We start from the raw sequence: 20,595 nt of genomic DNA, 5'->3' as shown, positions 1-20,595 counted from the left end.
TTGTATAAGAAAACCATATGGGAATCCACTAAAAAACTATTCAAACTAATGAATAAGTTCTATCAAAGTGAAGAATACAAGATGAACATGAAAAAATCAATTGGGCAGGCACCGTGGCTCATGCCTGTAATCCCAGCACTTTGGGAGGCTGAGACAGGTAGATCACTTGAGCGCAGGAGCTCAAGACCAGCCTGGGCTACATGGTGAAATCCTGTATCTATAAAAAATACAAAAATTAGCCAAGCATGGTGCTCCACACCTGTGGTCACAGTTACTCAGGTGGCTGAAGTAGGACAATCACCTGAGCCCAGGAGTTTGAGACTGCAGTGAGCTATAATCACACCACTGCACTCCAGCCTGGGCAATAGAGTAAGATCTTGTCTCAAAAAAAAATTATATTTCTATACATTTGCAGTGAACAATTTAAATACCAAATCAAGAAAACAATCCTATTTTTTGATAACACCAAAAATAATAAAATCCTTTGGTATAAATTGAACCAAGAAGGTATAAGACATGTACACTGAAAAGTACAAAATATTGCTGAATTAAATTAAAGACAAATAAGTGGAAATACATCCCATGTTCATGGATCCAAACATTTAATATTATTAAGATGGCAACACTCCCCAAAGCAATCTATAGATTGAACACAATCACTATCAAAATCTCAGCTGGTCTTTTTTGCAGAAATTGACAAGCTGATCCTAAAATTCACATGGACATGCAAGGGATCCAGAATGGCCAAAGTGATTTTGAAAATGAAGAACAAAGTTGAAGGACTCATACCTTCTGCTTTTAAAACTTACTACATAGCTACATTAATCAATTCAATGGAGGAATTGGTTAATGTTGTATTTTCAACAAATGGTACTGAAACAACTGGATGTGCATATGCAAAAGAATGAATTTGGACCCCTATCTCCTACCATATACAAAAATTAACTCAAAATAGATCAAAGACCTTAATGTAAAACTATATTATTCTTAGAAGAAAACAGGAAAAAAATTCAAGACATTTAATTACAAAAGAGTTTCTTAGATATGACAACAAAAGCCCAAGTAACAAAAGAGATGAATTTGACTTCATCAAAATTAAAAATTTTTGGACAGGCAATAACAAATGCTGGAGAGGATGTGGAGAAAAGGGAACCCTCATACACTGCTGGTGGGAACGTAAATTAGTACAACCATTATGGACAGTTTGGAGGTGCCTCAAAAAACTGAAAATTGAACTACCATATGATCCAGCAATCCCACTGCTGGGTATGTTACTCAAAAGAAAGGAAATCAGTATATGGAAGAGATAACGGCGATCCTGTGTTTGTTACAGCACTGTTGGCAAATTAAATTTGGAAGCAACCTAAGTGTCCACCAACAAATGAATGGATAAAGAAAATGTGGTATGTATACACAATGGAGTACTATTCAGCCATAAAGAAGAATGAGAATCAGTCCTTTGCAACAACATAGATGGAACTGAAGGTCATCATGTTAAGTGAAATAAGCCAGGTACAGAAAGACAAACATCACATGTCCTCACTTAAATCAAAACAATTGAACTAATGGACATAGAGAGTAGAAGACAGGTTGCCAGAGACTGAGAAGTGTAGTAGGGAAGGAGGTAGGGATGGTTAATGGGTACAAAAAAATGAAAAAAAAAAAAGAATGAATGAATAAGGCCTACTATTTGATAGCACAACAGGGTGACTATAGTCAATAATAATTGTACATATTAAAATAACTTAGAGAGTATAATTGAATTATTTGTAACACAAAGGACAAATGCTTGAGAGTATGGATACCCCATTCTCCATGATGGAATTATTACACATTGCATGCCTGTATCACAACACTTCATGTACCCCACACATATATACACCTGCTATGTACCCACAAAAATTGAAAATAAAAAACAAAAATGTCTAATTAATACACTTTTATGGGGCAGGCATAGTGGCTAACGCCTGTAATCCCAGCCTTTTGGGAGGCTGAGGCAGGTGGATCATTTGAGGCCAGGAGAGCTTGGCCAACATGGCAAAACCCCATCTCTACTTAAAAATACAAAAATTAGTCAGGCATAGTCGCAGGCGCCTGTAATTCCAGCTACTCGGGAGGCTGAGGCATGAGAATCACTTGAACCTAAGAGGCCAAAGTTGCCGTGAGCCGAGATTGTGCCACTGCACTCCAGCCTGGGCGACAGAGCGAGACTCCTTCTCAAACAAACAGACAACAGCAACAAAAAAATTGTGTTACAAAGGACACTATCAAGAAGATGGTGGGGTGCTTCAGAGAGCACTTTGTTCCCAGATGTCTCAGCAGACTTTCCTGATCAGTTACTAAATGTGTGATCCTCTAAAGACCCTAAGACATTGTAGCCATATGAGAACACACAGATGGAAGTCACTTGGAGAAGCCAACTGGCCACCCAGAGGACCAGAAGGCAACAGCTTTTTTAATGTGGTCACCATGCCTCAGAGCCCAATACTCAGTTTGTCGGTCTGGTGCTGCATCTGCGGCTCCATTTTTCTGCATTTTCAAGCTGACAATTTCAAGCCAGTATTCTTTCTTTAGATAAATAATAGTGTGTTCTAAGCAACAATCAAGTCCTGCTCTTCTTGCTTTTTGTACATCTACAGTTTTATAGAGTCAACAAAAATCTATTAGGTATGTCCTATGCCAGGCACTGTGCCAGGCACTTTGGGCCTGAGAGAGACTCTATCCAGTGACATTTGCAAATATTTATGTTTAGGTCTGTCTTCCAGCTACCTGGAAGCTTGAGACAAGATGATGAGTCTTCTTGGCTGCTTTATGCTCCCCAGCTCAGCTTTCGGTCTCATTCCTTATGTACTGATTATTAGTCTTCTTTCTGGGTTCTAGGAGTGCCTTGATATGGCTCCTATATATCCCTTACAAGAATAATTTTGCACACAGCAATGCAAAGAACATTACCTAGTAATAACACCACAGAAAACAGCTATTGTGCATGCCTTATGTGCAGTGCTATATTAAGTGCCTTGGATGTATTATCTCATTTGATCCTTAAAACAATCATATACAGCAGATATTATTAATGTCTCCATTATACAGATAAGGAAAAAGGAGCATAGAGAGGTCAAGTAACTTTCCCAGAGTTATGCAGCCAGTAATTGACCAAGCCAAGATTCTAATCTAGGTCTGTCAAACTAGAGAAGGCATGTGCTTAACCACGATGCCAGATATTGCCTCATTACAATATTCATATAATGTTCAGGTCAGCAAGAATTATCCAAAAGAGATAAAAATGTTTCCAGTGTCTCTTATTTAAGAAGAGAGAAAATTAAGACATACATTTTAGAAATATTTCTATCTTGTGCTCACTTCAGCAGCCCATATACTAAAATTGGAATGAGATAGAGAATATTTGTATGGCCCCTGCACAAGAATAACACAAAAATTTGTGAAGTGTCCCATAAAAAAATAAAAGTAATAAACATAACTTTAAAAAAATATTTCTATTCAAAGTGGAAGAATATTTTAAGCATTGGTTCTTTAAAGGAGTAAGCGTTAGTTATCAGAAAAATCCTGAACAATGCCTAACCTGGAAGGTATTTCTGTATCATTCAGTATTCTTAGAACTGCAAAGAAGCCCGGCAAACCTTCTGGCAGCTTTAGAATGCAGAAATCATTGGCAACTTCACCATGTTTTTATTTGAAAAAAAAAAAAATACCATGGTATTGGCCAGGTGCGGTGGCTCATGCCTGTAATCCCAGCATTTTAGGAGGCCGAGGCAGGCAGATCACTTGAGGTCAGGAGCTTGAGATCAGCCTGGCTAACATGGTGAAACTCTGTCTCTACTAAAAATACAAAAATTAGCCGGGTATATGCCTGTAATCCCAGCTACTTGAGAGGCTGAGGCACGAGAATCGCTTGAGCCCAGGAGGCAGAGGTTGCAGTGAGCGGAGATGAAACCACTGCACTCCAGACTGGGTGACAGAGCAAAACTCTGTCTCCCAAACAAAAAAAAAAAAAAAAGGAAAATATCACAGTATTTATTAAAGAAAAACTTTACGGAGGCTGAGGCAGGAGAATGGCCTGAACCTGGGAGGCGGAGCTTGCAGTGAGCCGAGATCGTGCCACTGCACTCCAGCCTGGGTGACACAGCGCGAGACTCCGTCTCAAAAAAAAAAAAAAAAAAAAAAAAAGAAAAACTTTAAATTTCCTGAAGAGTCTGGACCATAATAGAAAAAGAGAAAATTCCATAGTAGACATTATTCTATAAGGGATATAAAGTGGTTGCCCATCACACCAACCTCAAAAGTCACAGACTCAGACCCACACATAAACAGCGAGAGAGAAAGAAACAGAGATTGAGAGAGAGGGTGCAAATTGGGCAATAGGGGAAAGTGGAATAAAATATTCTGAGTCAGATATAACCTGGCCCTAGGGCTAACTTTAGGAAAAATGGTGAAGGAAGCAAAGTTTATCTGGGGCAAAGCTACCAGTATTGCTAATAATAATATCTACCACGCTGAGAATACTTACTACATTCCACGCACTCTTCTGGGGCCTTTTCATATATTTGAATTCATTGAAACGTCACATGATTCCATTGGACATTCAAAGAAAAATTGGTACCAATCCTACTAAAACTATTCCAAAAGACAGAGAAAGAGAGAATCCTCCCTAAGTCATTCTATGAAGCCAGTATTACCCTCAGACCAAAACCAGAAGAGGACATAACAAAAAAGAAAACTACAGACCGGTACACCTGATGAACACAGATGTAAAAATTCTCAACAAAATACTAGCTAACTGAATCCAATAGCATATCAAAAAGATAATACACCATGATCAAATGGGTTTCATACCAGGGATGCAGGCTTGGTTTAACACATGCAAGTAAAGAAATGTGATACACCACATAAACAGAATTAAAAACAAAAATCACATGATCATCTCAATAGATGCAGAAAAAGCATTTGACAAAATCCAGCATCCCTTTATGATTAAAACCCTCCACAAAATCAGCATAGAAGGGACATACCTTAAGGTAATAAAAGCCATCTATGACAAACCCACAGCCAACATTATATTGAACAGGGAAAATATGAGAGCATTCTTCCTGAGAACTGGAACTAGATAAGGATGCCCCCTTTCACCATTTCTGTTCAACATAGTCCTGGAAGTCCTAGCCAGAGCAATCAGACAAAAGAAAGAAATAAGGGGCATCCAAATCGGTAAAGAGGAAGTCAAACTCTCACTGCTTGCTGATGATATGATCGTATACCTAGAAAACCTTAAAGACACATCCAAAAAGCTCCTAGATCTGAAAAATGAATTCAGTAAAGTTTCAGGATACAAAATCAATATGTCAGTAACACTACTATACACCAACAGCAACCAAGCTGAGAATCAAATCAAGAACTCAACCACTTTTACAACAGCTGCAAAATAAAGAATATACTTAGGCACATACCTAACCCAGGAGGTAAAAAAATCTCTACAAGGAAAACTACAAAACACTGCTGAAAGAAATCATAGATGACACAAACAAATGGAAACACATCCCATGCTCATGGATGGGTAGAATCAATATTGTGAAAAAGACCATACTGCTAAAAACAATCTACAAATTCAATGCAATTCCCATCAAAATACCATAATCATTCTTGACAGAACTAGAAAAAACAATACTAAAATTCATATGAAACCCAAAAAGAACACACATAGCCAAAGCAAGATTAAGCAAAAAGAACAAATCTAGAAGCATCACATGACCTGACTTCAAACTATACTACAAGCCTGTAGTTACCAAAACAGCATGGTAGTGGTATAAAAATAGGCACATAAACCAATGAGACAGAATAGAGAACCCAGAAATAAAGCCCAATACTTACAGCCAACTGGTCTTTGACAAAGCAAACAAAAACATAAAGCGGGGAGACGACACCCTAATCAACAAATGGTGCTGGGATAATTGGCAAGCCACATGTAGGAGAACGAACCTGGATCCTCATCTCTCACCTCATCTCTTATCTGTCACCTCTCTACAAAAATCAACTCAAGATGGATAAAGGACTTAAATCTAAGACCTGAAACCATAAAAATTCTAGAAGATAACATTGGAAAAACTCTTCTAGATATTGGCTTAGGCAAAGAGTTCATGACCAAGAACTCAAAAACAAAGGCAACGAAAACAAAGATAAATAGATGGGACCTAATTAAACTAAAAAGTTTCTGCACAGCAAAAGAAATAATCAGCAAAGCAAACAGAAAACTCACAATGTGGGAGAAAATATTCACAAACTATGCATCTGACAAAGGTCTAATATCCAAAATCGACAAGGAACTCAAACAAATCAGCAAAATTAAATAAATAAATAAATAATAAAAATAAACAAATAGGCTGGGTATGGTGGCTCATGCCTGTAATCCCAGCACTTTGGGAGACTGAGATGGGTGGATCACCTGAGGTCAGGAGTTTGAGACCAACCTGGCCAACATGGTGAAACCCTGTCTCTACTAACAACACAAAAATTAGCCGGATGTGGTGGCGGGCGCTTGTGATCCCAGCTACTCAGGAGGCTGAGGCAGGAGAATCGCTGGAACCGGGGAGGTGGAGGTTGCAGTGAGCCAAGATCACACCACTGCACTCCAGCTTGGGCAACAGAGTGAGACTCAGTCTCAAAATATAATAATAATAATAATAATCCCATCAAAAAGTGGGCTAAGACATGAATAGACAGTTCTCAAAGAACATATACAAATGGCCAAGAAACATATGAAAAAATGCTCAACATCACTAAGCATCAGAAATGCAAATCAAAACCACAATGAGATATCACCTCACTCCTGCAGAAATGGCCACAATTAAAAAACTAAAAAATATTAGATGTTGGCATGAATGTGGTGAAAAGGAAACAATTCTACACTGCAGGTGGAAATGTAAACTAGTACAACCACTATGGAAAACCTTAAGTATGAAGATTCCTTAAAGAAGTAAAAGTAGAACTACCATTTGATCCAGCAATCCTACTACTGAGCATCTACCCAGAGGAAAAGAAGTCATTATATGAAAAAGACACTTGCACACACATATTTATAGCAGCACAATTTGCAATTGCAAAGTTATGGACCCAGCCTAAATGCCCATCAGCCAACAAGTGGATAAAGGAAAGGTAATATATATATACATACACACACATACACACACACACACACACACACCATGGAATACTACTCAGCCATAAGAAGGAACAAAATAATGGCATTCGTAACAACCTGGATGGAGGTGGAGACCATTATTCTAAGGGAAGTAACTCAGGAATGGAAAACCAAACAACATATGTTATCACTTATAAGGGGAGCTAAGCTATGAGGATGCAAAAGCCTAAGAATGATATGATGGACTCTGGGGACTCAGGGGGAAGGGTGGGAGTGGGGTGAGGGATAAAAGACTCTACATTCGGCCGGGCGCGGTGGCTCAAGCCTGTAATCCCAGCACTTTGGGAGGCCGAGACGGGCGGATCACAAGGTCAGGAGATCGAGACCATCCTGGCTAACATGGTGAAACCCTGTCTCTACTAAAAATACAAAAAACTAGCCGGGCGAGGTGGCGGGCGCCTGTAGTCCCAGCTACTCGGGAGGCTGAGGCAGGAGAATGGCGTAAAAACCCGGGAGGCGGAGCTTGCAGTGAGCTGAGATCCGGCCACTGCACTCCAGCCTGGGCGACAGAGCGAGCCTCCGTCTCAAAAACCTCCGCCTCAAAAAAAAAAAAAAAGACTCTACATTGGGTACAGTGTACACTGCTCAAGTGATGGATGCACCAAAATCTCAGAAATCACCACTAAGTAACTTATCCATGTAACCAAACACCACCTACCTGTTCCCCCCAAACTATTGAGATAATATTTTTACAAAAGGTCACACTAATCCTAAGAGTTAGGTGCCACTATTATTCCCATTTTGTAGGTCGGGAGACTGAGGCCTAGAGTCATAGTTAAGTAACATGCCCAAGGTCACAAAGCTGCTAGTAAGAGAGAACTGAGATTTGAACCCAAGAAGTTTAGCACTAGAGTCAATGCTTAAACCACAACTATTTGTCCACAGATAATATGACTAAAGCTAATCTATTAATATAGAGTACTTCTTCTGTCCCAAGGCCCTATGTTAAGGACTGTACATAAATTATCTCATAGATCTTATGAAGTTGGAGCTCTTGGCCCTAAATTATTACGCAGTATCTTATTTGATTCTTTTTTTTTTTTTTTTTTTTTTTTGAGACAGGGTCTCTTTCTGTCACTCAGACTGGAGTGCAGTGGTGCGATCACAGCTCACTGCAACCTCCGCCTCTCGGGTTCAAGCGATCCTCCCACCTCAGCCTCCCGAGTAGCTGGGACTACAGACACAAGCCACCATGCCTGGCTAATTTTTGTATTTTTTGTAGAGTCACCATTTCACCATACTGTCCTGGCTGGTCTCGAACTCCTGGGCTATAGCAATCCTTCTGCCTTGGCCTAGGATTAAAGGCATGAGCCACCATGCCCAGCCTTATTTGATTCTTAAAGCAATCCCATGAGTTGGCTATTAGCATGTCCATTTTACAGATAAAAATAATGAAGCACAGAGAAGTTAAGCAACTTGATGCACATGTGGAAGTATCAACTCCCTTTCAGCAACACTTCCTATACACACTGTAGGGATCCATATAATATAAAATAATGCAACAAAATTTACTACACAATTTCTACCTCAGAGCCAAGTTCTCTTAGCTTTTCAAGGCCTCTGTTCTAAAGTGTTAATGGGAAGGAGTAACAATGGCCTTTCCTCTTTTCTCAACTTGGGAGGATTACAGTGACCCTCTCCAACAGTCAGTGGCCTGCTTTTGGTTCCCCCTTAGTAGGGGAACACACCCACACAAGCTCTGTCACTGGAAGCCTGTTTACAGGGCTTGGATGCTGTATATAAAAGACATCATTGTTTGAGTTTTGATTTTGTTTTGTTTTGCTTGGAACTGGTTTCTGGAAAAGACAGACTAGCAATCCATTACTGGGGACCACCAGTCTGCTACCTCGTTTAACTCAGTGGCCAATGACAGTGAAAATAAACCAAGTACTTTTACTACCAATCTTGATTAGCAGAGCAAAAAAACAATAACAACAGGGAAGGCACCCGGGGTAGGCTTACTTCCACTTGGAGGGTTGCACATCCTTTCAGAAAGTCATTGATGTTGTTGATGCAGTCAGCTTCAGTTTGGGGATCTAGACAAAACTAGAGGAACACAGTGAAATGTCACTTGGAGATTGTCATCCCATGCCAAGCAAAGTATATTCATCATTTGCTGATAACTAGAGAAAGCAGGCTTCTTAAGGTGTGGGGCAACACTGCTGTCAATCCAGGAAGAGAAATAACCACTGAAGGAAGTGATGCAAAAATCTAAACGGTCGATCTTTGTTTCAAATGTCACCAAACCTTTAGTGGCAAGTCATGTCTACTTACAAGCTTTCTCTCATGCCTTCTATTCCAGTGTGCTGATGGCAAATTAGGGAGACCAAGACAGTTTTTTTTAGCTTAGTTCTTGCTTTCAAGAAAGGAAGCAATCCCTGGTACCTCTCTCTCTCCTCGCTTCCCCCTGATAATTTAATAAAATTATATTTCCCCTTGGCTGTTCTCTACATTTGATCCCATTTCTTTACATTTTATCACTATGTAATCACTCTTTCTCAAGTTTAAGAAACTATAAGTAAATTTATTTGCTCAATAAAAATACAAACTGGTCCATGCAGGCAAAAGTGATATACTCACAGTCCATGATGACCTTAAGAAAGTAAATGTAAAATTGTACCTTTAAGCTACTTAAAGTGCCTACTTAAGAAATTATCTATTCTTGTGATCATGGGTTTCCAGCTATTAAAAATCTTGAATTGTTTTAAAGAGAGTAAAGTTAGTTTCACTTTGAACGCACATTGCATTTGAAACATATATCTGGTTTCTATTGCTTTTACAAACTTTATGTGACATTTTGAATTATTACTCTTAGTTGCTATATAGTCTCTCCTTCAATGGATTTTTGTAAAACGAAATCTACACTGATTTTAGTCAAACTGCCAAAAAACACCACCAAGATCTGTTATAAATCATTCTATTTTTCCACAGACTCATAAGTACCCCAAGTTCAAAACATGTCCTCGGTACACAAGGAGATGTAACATGCATCTCCACGATAGAGCAAGCTTGTGATATGAGTGTTCTCCTTGTCCCCTATTGCCAGTAGTGTCACAGGTTTTCCCTATACTACAATTTGGGGGCCAATTACTAAAGAACAACATTTCATTTTCTTACATTTTCAAACTACAAAAACAGTAAGAAAAAATGTCTAACTCTTAGAAAAATATTAAAGTAGGAGACTCCCACGGCCTGGGAAATAGAAAAATCTCAAGAGTTATATGATTGCTACTCTCTGGTGATAAGCAATCCCAAAGAGACTACGAATTTCCCTTACCTTTTCCACAGAGCCGGGCATGAGTCTGTTGATCAGTTTGCACAGAACCACCCCATTTTTCAGCGAGGACTTTAAAAACTCCTCCGGATCACAGATGGTCTTTTTAGGGGAATCTAAAACTCCCAAAGATATAAGCCATGTCACGATTTGTTCTTCTGGATTCATTACTGAGGACAGTACACTCCAAACAGCACTCTGGGGCAGCTGCAAGGACTAAGCCACATCCGCGATTGCATCTGCTGTTGTCTTCCTTTTTATGAGTTCTCTTCGGGTGCTTGCAGAGCAAAGGTTTAAAGCAACTTTTCTCAAACAACAGCGGAACCCACTCAAAATACAGGATTTTAAAACCACAGAGATCACGGTCCAAGACGTGGAAACAGATAAGAATTAACGTAACAATCCTGGATAACACTGGTTTTTCCTTTTCAAAACCTGTAAAACAAACTCATTAGGATAAAAAAAGAAGAAGAAAAACACATGCACACACGCATACACACACACACGCACACAGAGTGCGAGAAGTTATAAGGGAAGAAAGTGAGAAGGATGCTGGGGAGGGAGGAGAGACAAGCAAGCAAGTGCTTTGGGAAACAGAGGTGAGCCAGCACTTCAGGGGACCTTGGAAATGAGACACTCATGGGCCAGTCTGGGAAAACACTGTCAATAAATAGTCTAGCCCCAGTGAAAATCTGGCTTCTGTTAGGAGGACGATGCCAACTGGCTCTTAGGTCAGACAGATCTGAGCCTCATGGGGAGATACGCTGGCACAACAGGGCTCAAAGAAGGTAGGCAGAAAATTCTTCCAAGAAATAACCGGATGTCCTCATACTATCTCCCAGAGATGGTGTGTCACGATGATTCCTTGCAAAACACGTTGAGTTGCATGGTGACAACGTGCCAAGCAAACGAAGATTGTGCCTGCTGTCAGCCATCACTGTGTATAAGCAGAAGCTAGAAGAATGGCATTTTACTTTGCAGCCAAAAAGCTATGTTTAGGGAAATAGGCTAAGGATAACATCTGACATCCTGTTTACTTGCATTCTTTAGCAATTCTTTTTCTGGACCTGGTTCCACTACATAATCCAGCTGCAGTACCCTAAGCAAAGGCTCAGACTCAGTCACATAAGTGGGTAAAATACATTTGAAAAAATAGAATGTTTGAGAACAAAAGAGCACTTGTCCTCTATCTACACTACAATGTGGAAGATTCATATTTCCCCAACAAAAAAACACTTTGCACTCAAAATACTGCTCTGAAAAAAAAAAAAAAAAACAGTCTATAACAAGAGATCTTCATCATTCTCAAACATTTTCACAACCACTTGAAATAGGCATACTATTGGGAAATGTATGATAAGGCCAACTTTAATAGTATAACTCTATGTTGGCAAATGTGTGGCACTTACCATCATCACCTCTCCTCAAGCATGGGAGACATCAGATCATTTATAGCTCTTTCCTGCTAAGCCTCAGAATTCTTTTCAACACAGCTTCAGGCATCTACTACCAAAGAATCAGCTTAGATAACCCTACTAAACATTTTCAAAGCTGCCCTTTCTTGCTCTGTCAGGACACTTGTCACACTTCACTATTATCACTTGTTGATATGATGATCTGACTCCTCCACCAGAATGTAAGCTTCCTAAACTCGGGGTCTTGTTTGTTTTATTTAACACTGTGTTACCAGCAGACTGCCAGGTATACACGGTAGATGTTAAAAAATGTTGAATGAATGAATGAATAAATGAATGAATGTATTCAGATGGCGTCCCTGATATAGACAGTAGCTGATTATAGCAAGGATTTTTTGTTTGTTGGTTAGTTTAAATGACTTAAAACAAATTTTTTTCTCGTTAATGATTTTTACCATTTTATTAAGCTGTAACTGACACATAAGGAACTGCATATATATGATTTAATGAATTTTGACATATACATACATCTTTGATACAATCACACAAATGCAATCCAGATAAACCTTTCCATCACCCCCAAAATCTTCCTTGTGCCCTTTCAATTCTTTCTTTCCCCTTTGCCTCCAAATCCCAGGCAACCACCAATCTATTTTCAGTGTCTATAGATTAGTTTGCATTTTCAAGAATCTTATATAAATGGAAGTACACAGTATGGTACTATCTTTTTCCTGGCTTCTTTAACTCAACATCATCATTTTCAGACTCATTCATATTATTGTGTCTGTCCATAGTTCTATAACAAGGTTTGTTTGATGTACTTGTGACTTAAGCAAAATAAGTATAGTCAATCAAAAGTTCTCATTGACGTTGACCCATGGCCAAATCTATGTAATGGAAATAAAAACATAATCCATTTGTTGATAAATAAAATTCCCAAATCTGACGAACTTAAACACATTTTTATATGTCATTTGAACAGTTTTCACAATTGCTCATCAAAATTTTACTCCACAGACAAACAAAATCTGGCAGTATTATTGAGGAATCACTTACATCTTCTGATGAAGAACAAAGCCTGAGTAAATTTTGTGAACCCAGCCTCCTCCAAAACAGGCTTGAGTTCACCAAGGTCATCTGGATAAAACTCGGCCTCGTTTTGGACACTCACTACAGCAAATATTACTATGAGTAATAAAGTATATCAGAATGGCAAGGCCACTGCCTCAAGGCAAAAGAACCAGTTCTATTTGTATAAAGATTGGAAGTTACAGTTGGTGTGCTAAAACGTCAACAAATCTAGGAATTCCAGGGCAGTGGCAAGCATATAGGTGAAATGGGTACCCACGAAACCCAGGCTGGTTAGGGACTCAAATGAAGATAGAAAGGAGCTGAAGAACTGAGGGAATGTGGGGAGAGGGGGAATCCAAAGACTGGGGTCACAGCAACACAAAGAGCAGGCTTCACACAAGAGCATGAGAAAAAAAAAGCAAAGATCTCTCACCCTACCTCAGAACCTCGGTACCACACCCTCTGGGCCACTGAACCTGCCTCTTCAAGGGCTTTCCCACTTCCATCTTCTCATCCTAATGAACTCTCTAACAAGGCACATTTGGGTTGATTTTCCAAAAACACCTCTAGTGTTAATACCCCTGTTCAAAAACCCTCAAAGGCTCTCTATTGCCTAAAGCAGTGATTGACAGAAAACAATGTTCATATGATCATCTCCTGTGAGGCGTGGAACGTAAGCTAAAATAGGTAACATTTCATGAAAAATCAAAAGATCTTCAGGAAATAAGGCAAATGTGAACATTTATTAAGACTGAATGCTGGGTACACTGGTACCTGTTTTACTATTTAGTTTCCTGTGTTTAAAATGTTACTAACCGATTCTCTTTCATTTCAAATCTACTAAGGCACTTATTTAAAAATAATATTTGTGAGCTCTCTTCCCAGATACTCTAGTTCAGAAGATCTGCAGTGGGATAAAGGAATCTGTGTTTTCAAAGTATCCCACTTGATTCTGATACAGATAGACCAAGGTCACACTTAGAGAAATGAGTTTATTGGTCTCTAATCTTCTACCCCATTCTAATTTCTTTTTTTTTTTTGTGTTTATTTTTTTTTTTTTTTTTTTTTTTGAGACGGAGTCTCGCTCTGTCGCCCAGGCTGGAGTGCAGTGGCCGGATCTCAGCTCACTGCAAGCTCCGCCTCCCGGGTTCACGCCATTCTCCTGCCTCAGCCTCCCAAGTAGCTGGGACTACAGGCGCCCGCCACCTCGTCCGGCTAGTTTTTTTGTATTTTTTAGTAGAGACGGGGTTTCACCGTGTTAGCCAGGCTGGTCTCAAACTCCTGACCTGGTGATCCACCCGTCTCAGCCTCCCAAAGTGCTGGGATTACAGGCTTGAGCCACCGCGCCCGGCCTCCCCATTCTAATTTCTGCCAACACTTGGGTCATTTCAATATCCACAAGAACAACAATCCAACATCATGACCTCTCAGTTCCTTGACCTTCTCAACCTGTAATCAATTTATTACCTCTCATTTCCCCTTTATGCCTATTCTGCGAAAATGGACCTGGGGCCTTGAAATATTTTTGACTTTGCCAGCTGGCATGATATGAAGTTTTATCAGTAGGCAGTGGTGGAGAGACATTGCAGGAAGAAGGGGTTTTACTTCCTGTTTTCTGTGTGCTCACTCCACAAGCTCCTGCCGAGCTCCCAGCTTTCCTATTGCCTACCTACTGCAGCACTGGTTTTCCCAACAAACAGCAGGTAGCAGCCTCCCCAGGCACTACCCTTGAGTGTTTAGGCAGCAAAGCATCTCTGATGAGACACCTTCCATGTGAACCAGCACCGTAGAGGGATATATTTCAGCAAGTTCCAGAGAATGTACGTCCAATAAGTTCCACCGACTCAGCACCAGAGCAACTTCTCCAATAAGGCCTGGATCTCAGCCTTGGGTGGAGAGGAGGGTTATCACAGCTCTAGAGGTATCAGCCATTACACATTATTTTTATATTGTCTGCTATTTATATCTGCTATCCCATATTTTTCAGAGTTTCCTTCCCTTATTACGAGCCAATCCTTCAATACTGCAATCCCCTGTTATTGTTAATTCTTTATGTTAAACTTTTCTTGTTAAAATTACTATGTAATAGGCTGGGCACGGTGGTTCACACCTGTAATCCCAGTACTTTGGGAGGCCAAGGTGGGTGGATCACCTGAGGTCAGGACTTCAAGACCAGCTTGGCCAACATGGTGAAACCCAGTCTCTAATAAAAATACAAAAATTAGCCAGGCATGTGGGGCATCTGTAATCCCAGCTACTCTGGAGGCTGAGGCAGGAGAATAGCTTGAACCCGGGAGGCAGAGTTTGCAGTGAGCCAAGATCATGCCATTGCACTCCAACCTGGGCGACAAGAGCCAGACTCCGTCTCAAGAAAAAAAAAAAAAAAATTACTATGTAGTGCCTATGTTCTGATTGGACCCCAACTGATACATCTTATTATCTTAAATGTATACTTCCTCTCCACTTTAGCTAACCTCTTGGAAGGTTACACCTTGTACTTTTTTATCACACAAATTTCTCTGTCTCCTAAGTCATGAATTCCAACATTACTTTTTTTTTTTTTCAAGACAGAGTCTCGCTCTGTCACCCAGGCTGGAGTGCAGTGGTGCCATCTTGGCTCAATGCAACCTCCACCTCCTAGGTTCAAGCGATTCTCCTGCCCCAGCCTCCTGAGCAGCTGGGACCACAGGTGCACACCACCAGGCCTGGCCAATTTTTTTTGCATTTTTAGTAGAGACAGGGTTTCACCATGTTGGTCAAGCTGGTCTCAAACTCCTGACCTCATGATCCACCTGACTCAGCCTCCCAAAGTGCTGGGACCACAGGCATGAGCCACCGCGCCTGGCCCAACATTACATTTTCTAAAAAACCTACCATCTTTCCAGCTTGCTTGTTACTCCCACTACAATTCCTTGACCTCATAGGTATCTCCAAATCATTTTTTTTTCTAAAATGAGTATACAAATTTACATTCCCACAAGCAGGGTATGATTTCCCATTGCTCCATGTCATAGGTAACACTTGATATTTCAGACTTAAAATCTTGTTATTTCGTGGGTATGACATTTACATTTCTATGATTACTAATGAGGTTGAGCATTTAATATGCTTATTGGCCATATATGTTTCCTCTTCTGTGAGATACTCCTTCCTACTGCCCATCTTTCTATTTGGTTGTTTGTCTTTTTGTTACTGGTTTGTGAAAGTTTGCTGTACATTAAAGATATGAAATTTATGTCATTTATATGTGTTTGCAAATATCTTCTTATATCTTTGTTTTTCATTTTATGGTGTCTTTTAAGGAACAGAGGGTCTTAATTTTTAAAAATGAAATACTTTATCTCACTCTTGTGTAAAATAAATGTAGAATTTGGCTTTCCAAGCCTAAAATGCAGTTTCGTAATCATCAGAGACCCAGGATTCTACTCTCCTGCCTCCTTGCCATACTTAGCTTGTCACCTCATAGTTCAGAATGACTATTTATGTGAACGTCGCTTAGGCAATGGTTTCTTAGATATAACACCAACACAACAAGCAACAGAAGGAAAAAAATTGATAAATTGGTCTTCACTAAAATTAAAATTTTTGTGCTTCAAAGGTGTATTTATCCATTCTCATGCTGCTAATAAAGACATATTCAACACTGGGTAACTTATGAAAGAAAGGTTTAATTGCCTCACAGTTCAGCATGGTTGGGGAGGCCTCAGGAAACCGACAATCATGGCAGAAGGGGAAGTGAACATGTCCTTCTTCACACGGTGGCAGCAAGAAGTGCCAAACAAAAGGGCGAAAAGCCCCTTATAAAATCATCAGATCTCTTGAGAACTCACTCACTATCACGAGAACAGCAGCATGGGAGTAACTGCCCCCATGACTCAGTTACCCCCCACCAGGTCCCTCCCATGATATGTGGGGATTATGGGAACTACAATTCAAGATGAGATTTGAGTGGGGACACAGCCAAACCATATCAAAAGGACACCATCAAGAAAGTGAAAAGACAACCCACAGAATGGAAGCAAAATATCTGCAAATCATATATCTGATAAGGGACTTGTATCTAGAATATATAAAGAACTCTTATAACTAAATAATAATAAAAAGACAAATAAGTATAATGGATAAAAATTGAGTAGACATTTCTTGGGTTTTTTTGTTGGTGGTAGTGGTGGTTTTGTTTTGTTTTTTGTTTTTTTGGTTGTTTTTTTTGAGACGGAGTCTCACTCTGCCGCCCAGGCTGGAGTGCAGTGACACTATCTCAGCTCACTGCAAACTCCACCTCCCGGGTTCATGCCATTCTCCTGCCTCAGCCTCCCGAGTAGCTAGGACTACAGGTGCCCACCACCATGCCTGGCTACTTTTTTTTTTTTTAGTAGAGATGGGGTTTCACCATGTTAGCCAGGATAGTCTTGATCTCCTGACCTTGTGATCCGCCTGCCTCGGCCTGAGTAGACATTGCTACAAAGAAGATGTACAAACGGCCAATAGGCACGTGAAAAGATGCTCAACATCTTTAGCAATCAGAGAAATGCAAATCAAAACCACAATGGGATTCCATTTCATACCCATTTGGATGGCAATAATAAAAAAGACAGACAATAACTAGCGTTGGCAAGAATGTGGAGAAACTGAAATCCTCATACAATGCTAGTGAGAGTGTAAAGTGATGGGGCTGCTGTGGAAAACAGTTTGCAGTTCCTCAAAATGTTAAACATAGTTACCATATGGCCCAGTTATTCCACTCCAAGAGAAATGAAAACATATATCCACACAAAAACTTATATACAAGTACTCACAGCAGCATTATTCATAACAGTAAAAATTGAAAACAACTCAAATGTCCATATCACCTGATAAATTGATAAATAAAATGTTATAATGGAATATTGGTCATAAAAAATTAATGATGTACGGATACATGCTACATCTTGAATGAACCTCGAAAACATTATGCTACATGAAGGAAGTCAGACACAAAAGATAATATATTGTATGATTCCACTTATATGAAATATTCAGAATAGGCAAACCCCTAACGACATAAAAGTAGAACAGCAGTTGCCTAGGACTGGGGTGAGTGTTGAGAGGAAATGATAAGTTATCACTCATAGGTATGAGGGTTTTAAGGGGGGAGGGGAGCAATAACAAGAATGTTCTAAAATTGATTTGGTGATGGTTGGACAATTCTATGAATATACGTAAAGCCATTGAATTTTACACTTTACATAATGTACAATAGCTTTTCAATAGTTAAATGGTTAAACAAACTGTGGTACATGCATATCATGGCATACTACTCAGGACTAAAAAGGAATAAACTATTGATATATGCAACAACTCAGATGGATCACAAGGGAATTATGCTGAGTTAAAAAAGCCAGTCTCAAAAAGTTATATGCTGTATGATTTCATTTATATAATATTCTTGAAATGAAAGACGCCCAGTGGTCTCACAATGCCAGAGGTACAATGTGTGTGTAAAAATATTGCCTCTGACAAACAGTACAAAGGCATAGAGGATTATATAGTCTGCTTTCCCAAGGAGAAGTGAATACTTTTCTTCTGGAGGGGCAACTTGGGTTCTGGAGGCATTTTGCTGACAATCTGGCCTCTGGTGGTACATCAGGAGTCATTTTCAGCTTTTCCTACTCCTTAGGTTTTGCCAGAACCCACTGGGCAACGAATATTGGGAAATCTGCCAAGGGGAAAAAATTCAAAGGCATAGAAGACTATTGTGTAAAATCACCAAATTGGATGGCCAGTGTGTTCTCTTCCCTACTCCATACCACGATGGGGTAGGTGATGATGCAGTCTGGTCACAAAGAATTGACATCATACATAATGGAACCTTCATATATTGTGAGTTGAAGATTTTAAAGATAAATGTGGAAAAGCCTTTAACAAAGATGCATAGTCCAATGTTCTCAGGGGCATTGGTGGAATGCTCATTCTTTATGACAAACTGAAGACGCCATCTAAGTGCAATCTAAATAGAAATGAGAACCAAGAGAATCATGAGAATATGTACCATGCTTATTATTTTCAACCACTGAGAAAGTTCCATTGTCTTTTTACCCAGGCCAGATCATGTCTGTAGACATGTCTGTAGAAAGATACAGAGAAGGAGACCCGCTGTGATCACATTTGATCATTGGAACTGATTATTCTGTATATTGATCATGGTCGGGGGCAGCAACCATCATTATAGGTCTACAGAGGACAGATCTCAAGCTAAGCAGATCTAGAAACCACTTAGTTTAAATGTTTCTTATGGTACCCTCAAGTTTTGTTTCAGTATTTTTTTTAAAGCAGTCCCACTTGTACTAAACCACCACATACTATTTTTGCACAGTTGAATATTTGCAATATTGCTCTATGTTGGGCATTCTGCCATAAAATAATAAATACACAAAATACTCTTTTTTTAAAAATCAAATATTAATGGAGCATTGATTTAAATTATAATGCACCTATCAAATCAAATACTTAAGCAGCTTCTAGAAAGAATGACATAAATCATGTACTGACATGGAAAGATATCCAAAATATACTAAGTTTAAAAAGCAAATTGCAAAATAGCACATATGGTCTGATCCCCTTTGTAAAAATAGATGCTTAATTGTCCTTATTTTAAAAAATACAATGGTCAGTCACGGCAGCTCACGCCTGTAATCCCAGCTACTAGGGAGGCTGAGGCAGGAGAATCTCTTTAACCCGGGAGGTGGAGGTTGCAGTGAGTCAAAACAAGTCCGGGTGACAGAGTGAGACCCTGTCTCAAAAAAAAAAAAAAAAAAAAGGACTAGAAACGCAGCTCTTTTTACTGAATATTCATTAGATGTTTCCTCAACTTCAGATGCAGAAGGTTAAATTGATCATACCACTCAGTTTATCATACATATAAAAACTCTCCTCCCATTTTTTCCCTTCATTCACAAACACTATTCCCCTCACAGATGCCATTCTAATATGCATAATAAATGTCATTAAATATCCATGTTCTCTCATACTGTATGTAATGCGCTTTTCTGTGCAGAAAAGAGGTTCAGGTTGTCCATTGCACAAGAGCCTTAAAAGCAATGCTATTCACAATCACAGATATTTTAATATTTTTACAATTCAAAGACTCTAAGTTTAAGAACTCAGGGATTTCAGATTGGTGATTTCAATATGACTGTACACGATCAATTCAACATCCTATTTTCTCAGTTCTTTGACGAACAGCGAGTTTGGTGAGTATCAGGAGCTCAGTGTTTGGCATGTCATCACAATTGAAAAGTCTATTTATCATCCAAGTACAGGTTCTCTTTAAAGCATTGAAAGAAGTTAGAAATTATTTGACAAAAACTGAATGTACTATTTAAGAAAAATTTATTAATAATGCTAAACAAATTGTAGGGTCTCTTAAAATTGACACCAACTTCTCCAATATAGAAACACTAGAAAAAGGCAAAAGACAATTCATTTCAACTGTATATCTGAGCCCATATATGATCTATATAACCCCATAGAGCCAATCTATGATCAATTTCAAATTCAAATTTTAAAATACTATATAAATTCCTTATAAATTCTGGATATTAGACTTTTGACATGTGCATAGTTTGCAAATATGTTCTGTCATTCTGTAG

The 20,595-nt window shown here is 39.3% G+C and overlaps 1 protein-coding gene and 1 non-coding gene across 7 annotated transcripts in view; one reads left to right on the top strand and one right to left on the bottom strand.

Annotated features, from left to right (window-relative positions):
* Positions 1–11,431, bottom strand: part of ARHGEF6 (Rac/Cdc42 guanine nucleotide exchange factor 6) — a 119,150-nt gene extending 107,719 nt beyond the window's left edge. For 4 of the 6 annotated variants that reach the window (XM_031660864.1, XM_031660867.1, XM_031660868.1 and 1 more), the window contains exons 1-2: positions 10,485–11,421; positions 9,170–9,253 (exon numbers count right to left, since the gene is read on the bottom strand). In XM_031660864.1, the coding sequence (XP_031516724.1) occupies positions 9,170–9,253; positions 10,485–10,649 (249 nt within the window). In that variant the 5' untranslated portion in view covers positions 10,650–11,421. Of the gene's footprint in view, positions 1–9,169; positions 9,254–10,484 lie in introns of all 6 variants that reach the window. The other 2 variants (XM_031660866.1, XM_021932724.2) reach the window with 2 other exon arrangements.
* LOC116272212 lies at positions 3,353–3,459 on the top strand. Its single transcript, XR_004180937.1, has one exon. It is a non-coding gene; the product is annotated as a U6 spliceosomal RNA (small nuclear RNA).
* Positions 11,432–20,595: the final 9,164 nt, after the last annotated feature.

Source organism: Papio anubis, chromosome X (assembly GCF_008728515.1).
Source record: "Papio anubis isolate 15944 chromosome X, Panubis1.0, whole genome shotgun sequence".
Lineage (NCBI taxonomy): Eukaryota > Metazoa > Chordata > Mammalia > Primates > Cercopithecidae > Papio > Papio anubis.
This window is presented reverse-complemented; position numbering and strand designations above follow the sequence as displayed.